General features: G+C 37.2%; 2 protein-coding genes across 2 annotated transcripts in view; one reads left to right on the top strand and one right to left on the bottom strand.

The window, feature by feature from the left end:
• The window catches only part of LOC107581498 (X-linked retinitis pigmentosa GTPase regulator-like), a 30,317-nt gene that overhangs the window by 2,666 nt on the left and 12,429 nt on the right, over positions 1 to 15,222 (bottom strand). The gene's annotated exons all lie outside the window — the stretch shown is intronic.
• Positions 5,968 to 14,513, top strand: cybb (cytochrome b-245, beta polypeptide (chronic granulomatous disease)). Its single transcript, XM_016255317.1, has 13 exons — positions 5,968 to 6,262; positions 6,485 to 6,577; positions 7,023 to 7,133; positions 7,244 to 7,328; positions 7,604 to 7,752; positions 8,727 to 8,908; positions 9,793 to 9,925; positions 10,014 to 10,106; positions 10,180 to 10,433; positions 12,970 to 13,132; positions 13,808 to 13,954; positions 14,061 to 14,185; positions 14,279 to 14,513. Exons 1-13 carry the CDS (start codon positions 6,218 to 6,220, stop codon positions 14,394 to 14,396), a joined length of 1,698 nt encoding a protein of 565 aa, XP_016110803.1. The 5' UTR covers positions 5,968 to 6,217; the 3' UTR covers positions 14,397 to 14,513.

Genomic DNA, 15,222 nt, shown 5'->3' with positions numbered 1-15,222 from the left:
AACAATTAACAATATATTTATTACACTATTTATTTTTGTCTTTGTTAACATTATTTAATAAAAATACAGTTGTTCATTCATTGTTTGTTCATGTTAGTTCACAGTGCATTAATGTTAACAAACACAGCTTGTTATTTGAATAATGCATTAGCGATTGCTGAAATTAAAGTTAACTAATATTAATAAATGCTGTAGAAGGAAGTAGGTGTAGACGTTAATAAAACACAATCGCTGTATAATGCTGCTGTTTGCTGACGCCTTCGCACAGCGCGCACACGCAAAGCTCGGGATATGACACATGCTTCTTGCAGGTCATGGTTGCTTAGCAACGGCAGACGCCACGGGAGCGCAATGGAAAGAAGGAGAAAGCGGCGCGCCTAGCGTTTTCCACACGTTTTCATTCGCGACATGCAAATGTGGTTTTGTTTTGAAGGAGAAAAAAAAGCATATTGCTGGACTCGGTCGAGACCAACGAGAACATTTGGCGAGTCCAATGACCAAGTCCGAGACAAGTCCGAGTGCAAACACCAACGAGTCCGAGACCATAGAAAAATGTCTCGAGTCTGGACTCGTGTACTACAGCCCTAGGTCCTGGGTCACATATGTTATAAATAACCAAAGGCAATGCAGTTGTGTCTTTTGACTATAATTTTTAAAGGTACAGAACATTTTTTTTTAATTTGATTAATAAAATATAACCAATGGCGCTATGTTATTTTAACTATAATAAAAATGTATCGAGCAAATAATCCACATTTAAATATAAATTTGTTTTAGAACACACACACACACACACACACACATTTATTCAAACAATAAAACTCGGTTTTATTCCTTTAGGTGTTTGGATGCCTTCTGTATCTATGGCAGTGCCGGAAAGGTGGAGGAGCCGTATGTCACCATCACCCGTAAGAAGCAGATGCCCCGGGAAGGGCAGACCGAGGAGGTGGAGCAGGAAGTGGGCCAGGCAGAAGGGAAGTTAGTCACCCACAGGGCCGCTTTTGCCAGGACATCGGTCATACAGGCCTTCCTGGGCTCAGCACCCCAGCTCACACTGCAACTCTACATCTGTGTGCTGCAGAAAGGGGTGTCCATCGGTAGAGGTGAGAACACACACACACACACACACACACACACTAAGCAGTATCAAGTACATTCTGACACACCTAAAATAGAGCGCTGCAGGAGACAGACTAGGTTAATAAAGGCTTTTAGAGAAACTGAAAGCTTAGTGCCATAGTGTAATTGGTTTTATAACACAGTTCTCCGGAATACTTGATTCTGATTGATCAGTTTAGTGGTCAGATATTTCTGAATAAAGGCTGTTGCCAATGGCAACTGATCGCTTATCCGAGAAACCTGTTTCCTACAAAGCTGTGCTTGTGTTTCCGTGCTTTCTAAGTAAGCTAATGAAACAATTTCCATTAATTAGCTATGTAATAATTGGGATAATGTACAGTCGGACAGTCGTTATCACAAGTCACTTCAAGTTGATACAAGATCATAAAAACTCTTTATTTTGCCATAATGAGCGGCTGACTGTATATCACTTACTATACATACCAGTCACAGTGACTAAAAAAAAAATCTAAATGTTTGACTATCACATTTTCAGAATGAGAACGACTTCTTAAATTGTCTTAAGGATTTCTAGAGCATGACTAAGACTTTTCTTATTCCTGCTTTGTTTTTGTTCTGTTATCTGGCCTTGTGAAGTACAACTCCCAAAGTGGAGCATTGCAAGCTTATGAGCTTATGACTTCCACGGTTAATGAGTTTTGTCATTTCTATAACGTGTTAAATGTCAGGGAGAGCAGTTGGCTTTTATATCATTGAGGCATGTCATGTTTCTGCCCAACCAGTATGATCTGTGCACAGTTTCTTTTGCACATTCTCTAAGTTTCCTCTATAGAATAATCTCTCTGTAAATCCTGTAAACATGGAACTGCTCCCAACGTCACCCAACTAAATATAACAAGCTCCCCTCAGTGACACATACTACACACATGCTTGAGTTACACTGAATGCTTCTGAAATGACTTCTAGTTGTGTACTATCTGTTTCTTCATGTTATCTCAAGGACACACACTTTGTTTCAGAGAATATCAGCTAGAATAGATAATATGTTTTTAGACGGCATGTGCAGCCCTCAACAGACAGAAATTATTTATAAACTAGACCACAGATAAATTCATTTTGAAATACCCAGAAGTGCTACTCAACAATGAACAGTCACTGAAAATAACCAATAAAGAACATACATCACCAAATGGCTGAGACTATGATACATTTTTCAAATCTTTTGTACTTTTTCAAACCTGGAAACCTGGATTATTTTTTTTATTATTATTTTAATTTATTATTTTTATTATTATTGTAAACCTGGGACTAAAAAGAGTACAGTGTTTTTTTCATCATTATTATTTTTGTTAACCTGAAACTAAACAAAACGTCATAGGATTTCTTGTGAAAATAACTAATAAACAACAGATAATGCCAATATTCTGCCAAAATTGTGAAATTCGTGTACATCTATTTAGACATTTCATCTAGATTGTTATGCTAATAATAATAATGAAAATGTAAAATGTTTATTTTATTACAAATGCAAGGTCTCTTTTGGACTGTTGGACTCCACTGTATATTGTAGACCGCTTAGGCATTTGCAAGCTGTTATTTGGTATAATTAGAGTTTTACCCTCCACCCATCAACTGTCACTCCACATTGAATATTAGGAATTATAGACCCGACTCTGCCTCGCAGATATGTAGTCATCTGCACTGCATGAGGAATGTGTTGACAGCCTTGCGGTCCATCCTTGAAAGGAGTATTGGAGATCATAATGGATAGTGAATCAGTCTGACCCCATTACCCATGAGGCATAGAGTAATGAAACGGTGACTGACTTTAGATCAGATGGAAGGCTGATGGAGGCCATATGTTTGCACTGCTGGTGGATTTGGGCCTTCAGGGTATCTGCTTTTGTTATCTTTTATTACTTAACAACAATAGTAAACAGTAGTAGTAAATAGTTAATTATGTAACCAAATGGCAACATATTATGCACCACAGTTATGGCAGACCAAAACCAAATAAAAATAAATAAAGAAAGAAATGATTTGCTAAAACAAATACAGTTCATTTTTCATTGAATTTTGTCCTAAATTAATTTTTGTATTGCTTTTTTTTTTTTTTTTTGCTATTTTCTTTATTTAATTTTTTTACTTAATTTGTGTATTTATTTTACATTTATTTATTCCCGCATTTATTTATTTATACAGTTATTTATTATATACAACATGGAAATGGGCTGGGTATAAATTTATCTATTTATAATTTTTTCATTTTCATTCATTCATTCATTCATTCATTCATTCATTCATTTATTTATACATACTTTTGCTGTTTTTTTTTTTTTTACAATTTTCATATTTATTTATTTATTTTTACATTTATTTATTTAAACTTTTTTATGTGCAACATGAAAGTGGGGAAGGTCATATATAGTCATGTATTTCTTTTTTCTTTCTTTGTCTTTCCTTGTTTAATTGTTTATTTATAATTTCTGCATGTTTGGGCCTCTATACACACAGTGGTTTATTCAATATCCACTTATCTAATGCAAATGTTTGTTCAATTGCTCCTAACCACAAAGTATGTTTGGATTTAACGTGCTCATGTTTCATTCTTTTCGCTCTCTGCCAGGTACATTGATGGTCATTTCTCTTCTCTCGATTGTATACGGAGCCCTACGCTGCAATATTCTGGCCATAAAGATACGCTACGATGATTACGAAGTCTCCGTGCGTCCGTTGGCATACCTGTGCGTGTTCCTGTGGCGAGGGTTCGAGATCGCCACACGTGTGGCAGTACTGGTCCTCTTCAGTTCCGTGTTGAAGGTATGGGTGCTTCCGGTGGTGTCGGCCAACTTCGTCCTGTTCTTTCTGCACCCGTGGGTTCTCTTCTGGAGCAGCCGCTCTCCTTTCCCGGAGAACATTGAGAAGACGTTGACTCGTGTCGGGACCACTATTGTCCTTTGCATGTTGACCTTCCTGTACGCCGGCATCAACGTGTTCTGCTGGTCCGCCGTTCAGCTTAGATTGGATGACCCTGATCTGATCGATAAGGGTCAGGCATGGAGGCGCCTCGCTGTGTATTATTCCCTCCGTTTTGTCGAGAACACGGGGCTGATTTTGATGTGGTACGTCCACCGGACTGAGTTCTACCAATGGGTGGACGCTCCCGTGTTAGAACTGTCACTGTTGTTTGGTTATGCCACAGCTGTTTTATTTATGTTGCTCTTTTACCAGTTTTGCCACCCTTGCAGACAACTCTTCTCATCCAGTCCAGCCCAAGGCTTTTGGGAATGCTGTGGATCCCTCTGCCTGCTTCGTGGGACGCTTTCCCAGCCGGGCTCCATGAGGACCAAGCCACCAGGGGAAGACACTGGAGACGATCCACCCTGCGTTACCAAAGGGGACATTGGACAGAGTTTGTGCGGCGCTGTGTGAGCAAAGCACAGCTTAAAGAAATAGTTCAACTAAAAATGACAATTCTGTCATCATTTACTCACCTTCATGTCATGCTTGTATGATTTTATTCTTCTTCAGAAGAAAGGTTTTTTTGAACTCCATCAACTTTTATTGCATAAACAAAGACAGTTGTCTTACATAAAATATCTTCTCTTGCATTCCATGGAAGGTATAAAGTCATTCGGAACCATTTGGAACATGAGGGAGAGGTAAAAAATGACAGAGTTTTCTTTTGTAGGTGAACTATCCCTGTAAAAACACTGTAAGAAGTGCCCTTTAAGGATCAAGAGGGAGAAATAAAATTAAAATGTTGGATTTCTGCCTTAATTGTGGCATGTAAATGTCAACGTTTGTTGTACTTTGAGATGAATATACTTTTTCTTGTTTGGTTTACAAGGCAAAAGAGCCAGCATGTTCCACTGAAATGCATGTGAAATGCCCTACCAAGATAAAACCGCTGCTTTATTGTCATGTGACGTGGGAGTGCTCTGTCGGTGTTGGTTTGATTAATGTTATAGCTGTCTCTGTGTATGGATTATTTAAAGAAGAGTTATTTAAACGATTGTATTTAAGCTTTTGATTTTTCCATCACCTTGGAGGCATTGCTTTCTGAAAAATGTTTGACAACCTCTCAGGTTCATTATTAATATTTTCTTCTAGTTTTTCTTATTACTCTACTCATACTGTGTGTAAGACTGTGAAATTAGTCCTGATTGGTCATATGACAGTGTCCTATCATATGATAACATATGGCCTAAATTCAAGCAATTGCCTAAAGTTGCTTTAAAAATGTAAGGACATATGGATAGTGAGAGTTGGGTTGCCAGGACCTTCATAATCCTGCAAAGAATGATTTAATCAATTGTTTTTTCTTTCCTTTGTTTACACTCCTATTTTGCATTTGTCTCATCTGGAGACCTCTTTTGCACATTATTCAGATATCTTTCTACAAAATGTTACAAAAAAAAGTCATTATTTTCATTGAAGGCAGTAGATGATTGTATCCTAACTTTACTGCCCCCCTGTGGGGAGTTGAATGGTTTGAGGTTATTCATTTTGCAAGACTTTGTGATTGGGTTACATTTGGAAACTCCCTTAAAAAATATGTCCTTCAGCACTGCATAGAGCACACCATTGCTTTTGATACGTGCAACTATCAGCTAAACCCATAATAAAGAATAAAATAAATAAAGGAGAATGTTATTTTGTCCATGGTGGTACACACTGTTTATTGAACTTCTCCTGTTATTTATTTATTAATTCTCATTGTATTTGCTGTGTGTTTTCTATGTGTGAGGTCAGTTGTCACTTTTTTGTAATTCTTTTTTCTGAAAACCTCAATTAAAACCCATTTACAATATACTCATGAGAAAGACAGTAACAAATGCATGAAACTTATTTAAATCATAAAACCATAACAGTTCAACTTCTGACACTACAAAAACTAAGACTGAATGAATGACAGGCCTGACTATAAATCAGAAAGAGAACTGAGAGATTGTCTGACCATCCCCTTTAGGTTGAGGAACTTTGCTTGATGGTTTCTCATGGGCTCACAGTTGTGACACTATTTCCTGGTTTGCTTATCTGCTTTATAAACCAAATCCCTTTTTGTCTTGTGGCTTTCTTCAAAATTGTTCATCCACACTTCTCTTGATCTTCTCTTTCTACACAGCACAACATCATGGGAAACTTTGCTGCAAATGAAGGACTGTCCATTTTTGTTATTGTAAGCTGTTGGAGTTATACTTTCTTAATTAAATTAACTTTTATCTTTATTTTATAGTCTTTGTATTTAAAGTTCTTAATTGCATTTGTGTGTCTTTGGCACATTATGTTTTATTTGTTAAGCATACTGAAGGACAGAGACACTCCTCATGCTTTATACTTATACTATATTTACTTAATCAGTCTGCAAATCGTCTCAGACGCTCTCCGTTGTGTTTTTCAGCTGGTATGGCTCGGCATCAATGTGTTTCTCTTTGTGAATTCTTACATGGCATTTTTGGTTGATAGATACTACTATACTAGAGTCATCCTTGGGGTAGGTGTCAAATAATTTATACATTTTAAACATTTAATTTATTCAATAATCTATAAATAGGATGAATGTATTATTGTATTTTTTATTGTTGTAAATTATTATATTGATGTCATTGTGTTTTTTAAAAATGTATCCTGTATAATTCGTAATTGTAATAATTTGTGTAGTTACACTCCAGTGTTAATTATGTTAAATTATATTGTTAATCTAATTTCATATTTGTATATTGTATTAAGCTAGTGTATTGTTCTCAGAATTTAGAAAAGTACAATTCTCATATGTAGGCCTATATATTGCTGTACATTTTATCTGCAAGTGCAGTTTTTAATGCATCAGTGAATATGTTGTTCAGAGCTTAAAATAGGAAATGAAACTTTTCTCTCTCTCTCTCTCTCTCTCTCTCTCTCTCTCTCTCTCTCTCTCTCTCACACACACACACACTCAGCATGCTCTCTCATGGGCCAGAGCTCCAGCTGCATGTCTGAATTTTAACTGCCTGTTGATCTTGCTGCCCGTCTGCAGAAACCTGCTCTCGTTCCTACGCGGATCCATACAGGTCAGGAAAAGCACAACAGAGCTAAAGTGAAAGGCTTATCCACTTCAGGTAATTAAAGTGAAAAGGCCTGATTCTCCTCATTGATGGTATGTGTGTGTGTGTGTTTGCAGTACTGTAGCCGCACTGCAGCCCGTCAGCTAGACAGAAACCTCACTTTCCACAAACTAGTGGCCTACATGATTGCCCTCCACACAGGTACAATAAGAGAATATTCATCTAGATTAAATCTTTTTAAATTTTCAAATCTTTCGCAAACCCTACAATCTGAACTCAACGTTTTGCACACACTCTCAGAAAAAAGGTCAAACGTAACCTTAAGATACTAATATGTAACTTTTAGGGATAAATAAGGCCCAAACCTTTTGCACCTTTTTGTATGACCCCAGTGACAGCTTTGTACTGTTTGTCTCTTATATTTTATGGATGAAATTCTGTAAGCCTTGCTGATGATGTCTTGTATATTCTCCCAGCCATCCACATCATAGCTCACTTGTTCAACTTTGAGAGATTCATGGATTCCCAGATTATGATCAACAGCAGTCACCTGCCTTATGTGCTTTCTCAGATTGGCAACAATGACAACAGATCCTACCTCAACCCTATCAGAACCAATGAGACGGTGAGGTTTTTGCTCATTTCAGTCACACACGTTTCGTTGTTAACAGAAGTCCCCATTAAAACTCTGTTTCTGAGGCAGAACCTCCAACTGATCTCACTTCAGCCCTGTAGGATAACCTCCCACTTCCACCCACGGTTACATCACGTAACCATCATGCTGTGATCACATGATTAAAAAAATTCTGTTGCCATGGTTTTGCTATGATGACCCGGTGGACAATAGCCAGAAATAGAACAGGGAGAGAGAACAATCAACACACACATCCTATGACTGATATAAAAAGATCTACTATATTTATAGCTGCTTTTGAGAGTAACTATAACAGATTTTGAAAATGTTTTGTGGGTTAAGGGGAAAAAAATTGAATGATTGTTTTACCATCTTTATATAGGCCTACACTATCGTTTGGGATCGGGAAGATTTTTGGAAAGAAGTGTCTTATGCTCACTTTATTTGATCAAGAATACAGTAAAAACAGTAATATTATGAAATATTATTACTATTTAAATAATTTAATGTAATTTATTCCTGTGATAATAGCCATTACTCCAGTCTTGAGTGTCACATGATCCTTCAGAAATCATTTTAAAATGCAGATTTGGGGCTCAAGAAACACTTTATTACTAGCAATTGTGAAAACAGTTGTGCTCCTTAATATTTTTGTGGAAGCGGATTTTTTTTCTCTTCAGGATTCAGTTAAAAAGTTTAAAATAACAGCATTTATTTGAAATATAAATTTTTTGTAACATTATAAATGGTCACTTTTGATTCATTTAATATGTCTTTGTTGAATAAAAGAAAAAAAAAGTACTGACCCCAAACCTGTCAAAGGTAGTGTATATGAGACTGAAATTTAATCTAGATGTTTGCAGTCTACGTTATCTTTGTTTCTTTTTAGTGTAATGTTGCTTTTATTGTATGTTGCATGTTGAGTAATGTTTTATGTTGTCATTTTTGTGTTTTTGATTTCCCAGAACCCAACCATAGTGATGTTTACTACTATAGCAGGACTGACGGGGGTGGTCATCACCCTCGCCCTCATCCTCATCATCACTTCCTCCATGGAGGTCATCAGAAGGTCATATTTCGAGGTCTTCTGGTTCACCCATCATCTGTTCATCGTCTTTTTCATTGGTTTGGTGGCTCACGGAATTGGGTAAGGGTTTATTTCAATTAATGTTTGTATTTTTTTGTTAATAAACCAAAAAAACCTAAACTAAATCTGTATTTCACAATATGAATTTTCTATACTTTCATTCAGCATCGATATGTTAAAAATGATCAAATATGACAGTAGAGATGTGTTGGATCCAACTTGAAGTGGATTTGAGATTTTATATTTTAAATAAATGCAGTTCCTTTGAACTTTCTTTTCATCAAAGAATCTTGAAAAAATGTATCGCAAATGTTTCCACACAAATATTAATCAGCTTAACTGATAATAGGAAATGTTTAATGAGCACCAAATTAGTATATTAGAATAATTTCTGAAGAATCATGTGAAACCCAACTTTTGTAGTTGGTAGTGTATATATGTTATATCAACTTTTGTTATATACACTTTTGTTAACCAATAGCTACAGCCTAGCCAGCATGAAAGCACGCAAACTGCATCCGGATTAAATATTGTAATAATATGCAAAATGTGATTTAATCACTGAATCTACCGGATTTAAAACATTTATTTGACAGGTGTCACTCACAATGATTGGATGCTTCGCTTTTTCCTTTCATTTGTACTGTTTAAAGTTGAGCAATTCTCAACTTTGTTGTGGTCTCCGCTTTCTCAACTCCACTGTCAATACCACAATTCCTCTTGCACGCATTCTGCTCAGCGCTAATAAGGGATGATTTGAAAGCACAAACACCCACTCATTTCTGCTCATTCATGCCAGTGAACACATGGCTAGACATACAGTTTTAAGCTATTTTTAATGAAGCATTATAACACATCTCATAATACATGTTGACAGGCACATCATGCTAGCAAGAGAATTACCATCCATTATTTATGCAGTAACTGCGTGTGTGTCTGTGTAGGCGTATCGTGCGAGGCCAGACTGTGGAAAGTGTAAAGGTTCATGACCCAGTTGAATGTCACAGCAAGTTCGAGACCTGGGGTCAAAATGGCACCGACTGCCCAGAACCTATCTTTGCTGGGAATCCCCCGATGGTATATCCTAACTTAATCTCAATCTCAAATACATCTAGCATTTCATTCATCATTTCGATGGCATCTCAACATGTACTTCCTCTTACAGACATGGAAGTGGGTGGTTTGCCCAATGTTTCTATATGTATGTGAGAGACTGGTGCGTTTCTATCGCTCACAGCAGAAAGTGGTTATCACCAAGGTTAGTCATTCAAGCTGTTTGATTAGCAACCAAATGAATTCTTCCTCTCTTACCATATTGCATCACTTTACAGGTAGTGATGCACCCATCCAAGACCCTTGAGCTGCAGATGAAGAAGAAGGGCTTTAAGATGGAGGTCGGTCAGTATGTTTTCATGCAGTGCCCGTCCATCTCTCAGCTAGAGTGGCATCCCTTTACCTTGACCTCTGCCCCGGAGGAAGACCACCTTAGTGTGCATATCCGAATTGTAGGGGATTGGACACAAGCCCTTTATACAGCCTGTGGAGGTGACAAAACTGTGGTGCTGGATGCTTGGACACTACCAAAGTAAGATTAAAGTAAAAGATCCAAAAGTTAATCCAAAAATGAACATTCTGTCAGCATTTACTCACATTTATGTCGTTCCAAACCCCATTGACTTTCATTGTGTGAACAAGAACATTCTTTAAAGGAGCCCTATAATGCCCCTTTTTACAAAGTAATATAACTCTCAGTTGTCCCTAGAATGCGTCTGTGAGGTTTCAGCTCAAAAATCACGTTTTGTGGTCGGGGTTTCTCTGGTAAAATTCACATTTTAGGGGCTAAAATCACGTTATTGGGGTCGCATCAACCCGCGGACATGAAAAACAACCCATGGCAATAGTGTTAAAGAAGCCCAATTCCGGCGGAAAACTACGGACTTGGCAACACTGGCGCCGTGGGTGGAAACTTGCAGATTAAAGGTCTTTGCACACCGAGTCAAAATTGAAATTCTCATTCAAAATTTTCGCACGTAAAAAAATAAATACGTTGTGTCAATCACGTTTACACACTGCCTCTGAAACTTTAATTATAAAAATATTTCGACCAGGTTCAATTTTGTGCATTTTCGCATCTTTAGCAAGCATTTTGGTAGGAAAGGATGACGAATATGAAACCCCCCCCCCTGAAAAAAACGCATATGAAAATTTCGGACTTCAGTGTGCAAGGACCTTTAGGGGCGGTGATATTATAATAAGATCCCCTTTCTACGTCACAGGGGGAGCGAAATCTGACACGCTCTTTTTTCACAAGCTTACTGAGAAAGGCTTTGCCAAAAAAATTTACTGGGTTAATCTTTTTCACGTTTTCATACGTAGCACTTAACAACGTCGTTTGCACCGCGCTCTTGCGTTACTTGATCTTTTTATTTTGGTGCGTCAATCTGTTGAGTTACTTAGTATAAGAAATTATGATCCACACTCACGAGAACAATCTTCTTTTTTCTTTTATTTTACATTCATTACTGATGGGAAAAGACACAAACGTTTCGGCTCAAAGCCTTCCTCAGTGTGTAAAGCAATTCAATCCCTCCACCCACTTTTCAAATCACTAATTATATTGACGTCATCATTCATTAGCCAATGTTCAATTACCACAATCATTAAATCATTAAATCGTTTCCACTTAAACCCTGGACAATTTACATAGAGTATATCCAACACAAACCATCACATCCACTATAGTACACCTCACAATATACCCGTGACTAAAACAATAGTTATTTAGGATCACATATTTATCACTATTATACAAGCCTATAGTTTATCCTATCAATCATCAATATCTACTCCAATTAACGTGAACATGCGTTGCACTTAAACACAGATTTTTAGATTTTCATGATATGTCACCTTTAAAACACCTTGTTCTGCAGAAGAAAAAAAGTCATACAGGTTTGGAATGACATGAGGTTAAACAAATGATGACAAAAATGTTTGTCCTTTTAATGTCAGGTTTATGTCTTGAATAACAGATGTAGTGCTTTTAAAGGGGTCATATGATGCGATTTCAATTTTTCCTTTCTCTTTGGAGTGTTACAAGCTCTTGGTGCATAAAGAAGATCTGTAAAGTTCAAAGACTAAAGTCTCAAATCCAAAGAGATATTCTTTATAAAAGTTAAGAGTCAGCCACACCCTCCTAAAACGGCTCGTTCTAACACGCCCCCACATGTCTACGTCACTATCTGGGAAGATTTGCATAACGCCGCCCAAATGTTCACGCAAAGAAAGAAGGCGTAACTTTTATTCTCGCTGTAGTATTGTTGCCGCCGCCGCAATTTCGTGAAGGCGCTGTGTGCTTCGTTGCGAAAGCGAAACTACTTTGTTTGGCCTTCCAAAAGAGGACGATATCGCTTCGTCATGCCTGGAGCTGATCCGTGCTGGTCGCTGAGGAAATACTTCAACTTTGCGCTCTCGATCGCCGGATCGGCTTTCACCGTAGACGAAGCGGAGTGGGGTCGTCACATGTGGTTTCCGCAGGCATCACAGTATGGTAAGGGGCGTAACATTTCCGTTACACGCTTGAGGAATTCGGCCAATCACAATGCACTGGATAGCTGGCCAATCAGAGCACACCTCGCTTTTTCAGACCGATGAGCTTTGTAAAAATCGACGCGTTTCAGAAAGGCAGGGCATAGAGGAGAAACAATAATGTACAGTATGTGGAAAATAATGTTTTTTGAACCTTAAACCGCATAAACACATTTCATTACACCAAATACACAAAATAATGTTCTTTTTAGCAGCATCATATGACCCCTTTAATAGTACTAGCAAGTCTCACTTGTAAAATGGGAAAATACATGTGTAAAAAGGGGATGTGGGCACAATCGCAGTTGAGAAAAAAGAGAAGTGTTGGGAGAGCAGGTTTCTGTTTGAGAAGATGGAAGGCAATGTTGATTTCAACATAAGTGAATTTTTCTTGCTATTTCTCTTTATGTGTTTCCTAATTTCTTCCTCCTACAGTAGAGAACTAAAAGAATACAAACACTAACAACACAATGCTCAGTTATTAGCACAATTTGATAGTTTGCTGTGCATAATTTCTATTTTTGTCTGTGTAGGATGGCTGTGGATGGACCGTTTGGGACGGCCAGTGAGGATGTCTTTCGTTATGAAGTTGTGATGCTTGTGGGTGCCGGTATTGGTGTGACACCTTTCGCTTCCGTTCTAAAGTCTGTGTGGTACAAACACGTCCAGGAGAACAAAAACGTTTTCACCAAAAAGGTGATAAACAGCACCAAGTTTAGCGATTCAGGCTTTGAATGACAAAACAAAATCTTTGTTTAATTTGTAGTCTTATTCATTAAAACTCATAAATGTCAGTTTTTTTTAAGGCAAAGCACTACAGGCGAATATAGTAAAAATGTAAGTAGTAGATATCATCATACTTCTACAGTTGATTAATCGCAGTGCATTAATACAGTTGTTATGTATTACAAGTTTTCAGAATTGATTTGCAGTTGAGGCATCATCTAATTAAATATGCACCAATTTGCTTACATTTCCAGAACAGAAATGTGAACACTGGAATTGTTTAGTTTTATTTTGTTGACATTAGAGTTACAGGTTTTTACACAGGGGATTTTGAACATCCCTTTTCATTACTCTGAATAAATTGAAGTTGAAGTGGAAATTTATAGCTCAGAGCATGAATAAAAACTAATTTAAAGGAAACGACCATTAAAAATATGTATTGTAATTCAACTCTACAAATGCATGTAGATAAAGTGTAATAAAATAAACACTTAAATGTGTATTTTGGATGTTGTCTTTTCGCTAATCTGAAAGAAGTCAAGTTATGGTAGCAAAATAGCCTTGAAACTCAAAATTGACTAGTGTCCCAAAAAGCAAGGGTTTTGTCTGTTACTAATGTAATGTTCTGACCATTGACCTCTGCAGATCTATTTCTACTGGCTCTGCCCGGAGACGCAGGCTTTCGAATGGTTTGCAGACCTGCTGCAGAGTTTGGAAAGGCAGATGAATGAAAAAGAATTGAGGGATTTCCTCAGTTACAACATCTATCTAACGCGCTGGAAAGATGCTGAGGTGGGCGAAAAGACTTGCTTGTTTAATGACAAGACACTGAACTATTTTGAACTGCCCTGAAATACAAAAATACTTCGACACTCATTATTTTGATTACTGTTTAAAGGCGGCCCATCTTAGAGTTCAATATGAGGCAGAGGACGATCCCATCACCGGCCTTAAGCAGAAGACTCGGTATGGTAAACCCAACTGGGACAATGAGTTCAGTGCCATCGCTACCCAACACCCAGGGTATGTAGAGTGTGGTAAATAACAGCAGCGTTAAAGGCTTTCTACACTTAATGGGCATTAATAACTAGTATTTTTTCCTCTTCCTTCTTTCAGTTCAAAAGTAGGCGTTTTTCTGTGTGGTCCTACGGCTTTGGCCACAGCTCTGGGGAAACAGTGTATGTCACACACTGAATCTGGAACTGAGTTTATATTCAACAAAGAAAACTTCTGATGTGCTTCACAAAGTGTGCCAAATCATATGTATCAGAACCCATGGATGCTGATAAACACATTTTAAATCAATGTAAATGCTGGAAAAATTACGTCTTAAAGGGGACATATGATGTTGCTAAAAAGAACATTATTTTGTGTATTTGGTGTAATGAAATGTGTTTATGCGGTTTAAGGTTCAAAAAACACATTATTTTCCACATAATGTACATTATTGTTTCTCCTCTATGCCCCGCCTTTCTGAAACGCGTCGATTTTTTGCGTCGGTTTTTTGCAGTGCACGTTTATGTCATTATTATGTTGTTGTATTATGTGCATGATCTATAATTGATTTTTATGTACTATAAAGATCAAAGTTTTATTTTACTGTGAAACTATCCTGCTTTCCAAACCTGCTTCCTCTCTTAAGTGGAAGTTACATAAACCTTACAAAATCTTTTAAGTTTAGCAATATGGTGGGCTGATTAATGAAATCACAATGTTACAACATATGGCATGCCACTATACAACAGTCAGATACTGAATTGAATATGGTGTTATAGTGGGTAATTCTATGTGGGCCGTACAGATGGACTGTTTCGCTTATAATTTTTTCTTAGCAAATTTATTGTGTGCTGGCTCATTACAAATTTTAAAGATAGAGAAAGATTTATTTTCAGTTCCCAAAAATAAAGTTTAACATATATTATGTCATAATGTGACATCCTTGCATTGTTTGTAAATTCCCCCTCATAGTTTGTATTTGGTTCAGAATTTAAATCCATTTTCAGATATGGAAAATGCCTCAAAAGTCTGAAGACTAAAAAAAAAAACATCCATATATATTT

This window comes from Sinocyclocheilus grahami, unplaced genomic scaffold (genome assembly GCF_001515645.1).
Source record: "Sinocyclocheilus grahami isolate Dianchi unplaced genomic scaffold, SAMN03320097.WGS_v1.1 scaffold3.1, whole genome shotgun sequence".
In the NCBI taxonomy this organism is placed as follows: domain Eukaryota; kingdom Metazoa; phylum Chordata; class Actinopteri; order Cypriniformes; family Cyprinidae; genus Sinocyclocheilus; species Sinocyclocheilus grahami.
This window is presented reverse-complemented; position numbering and strand designations above follow the sequence as displayed.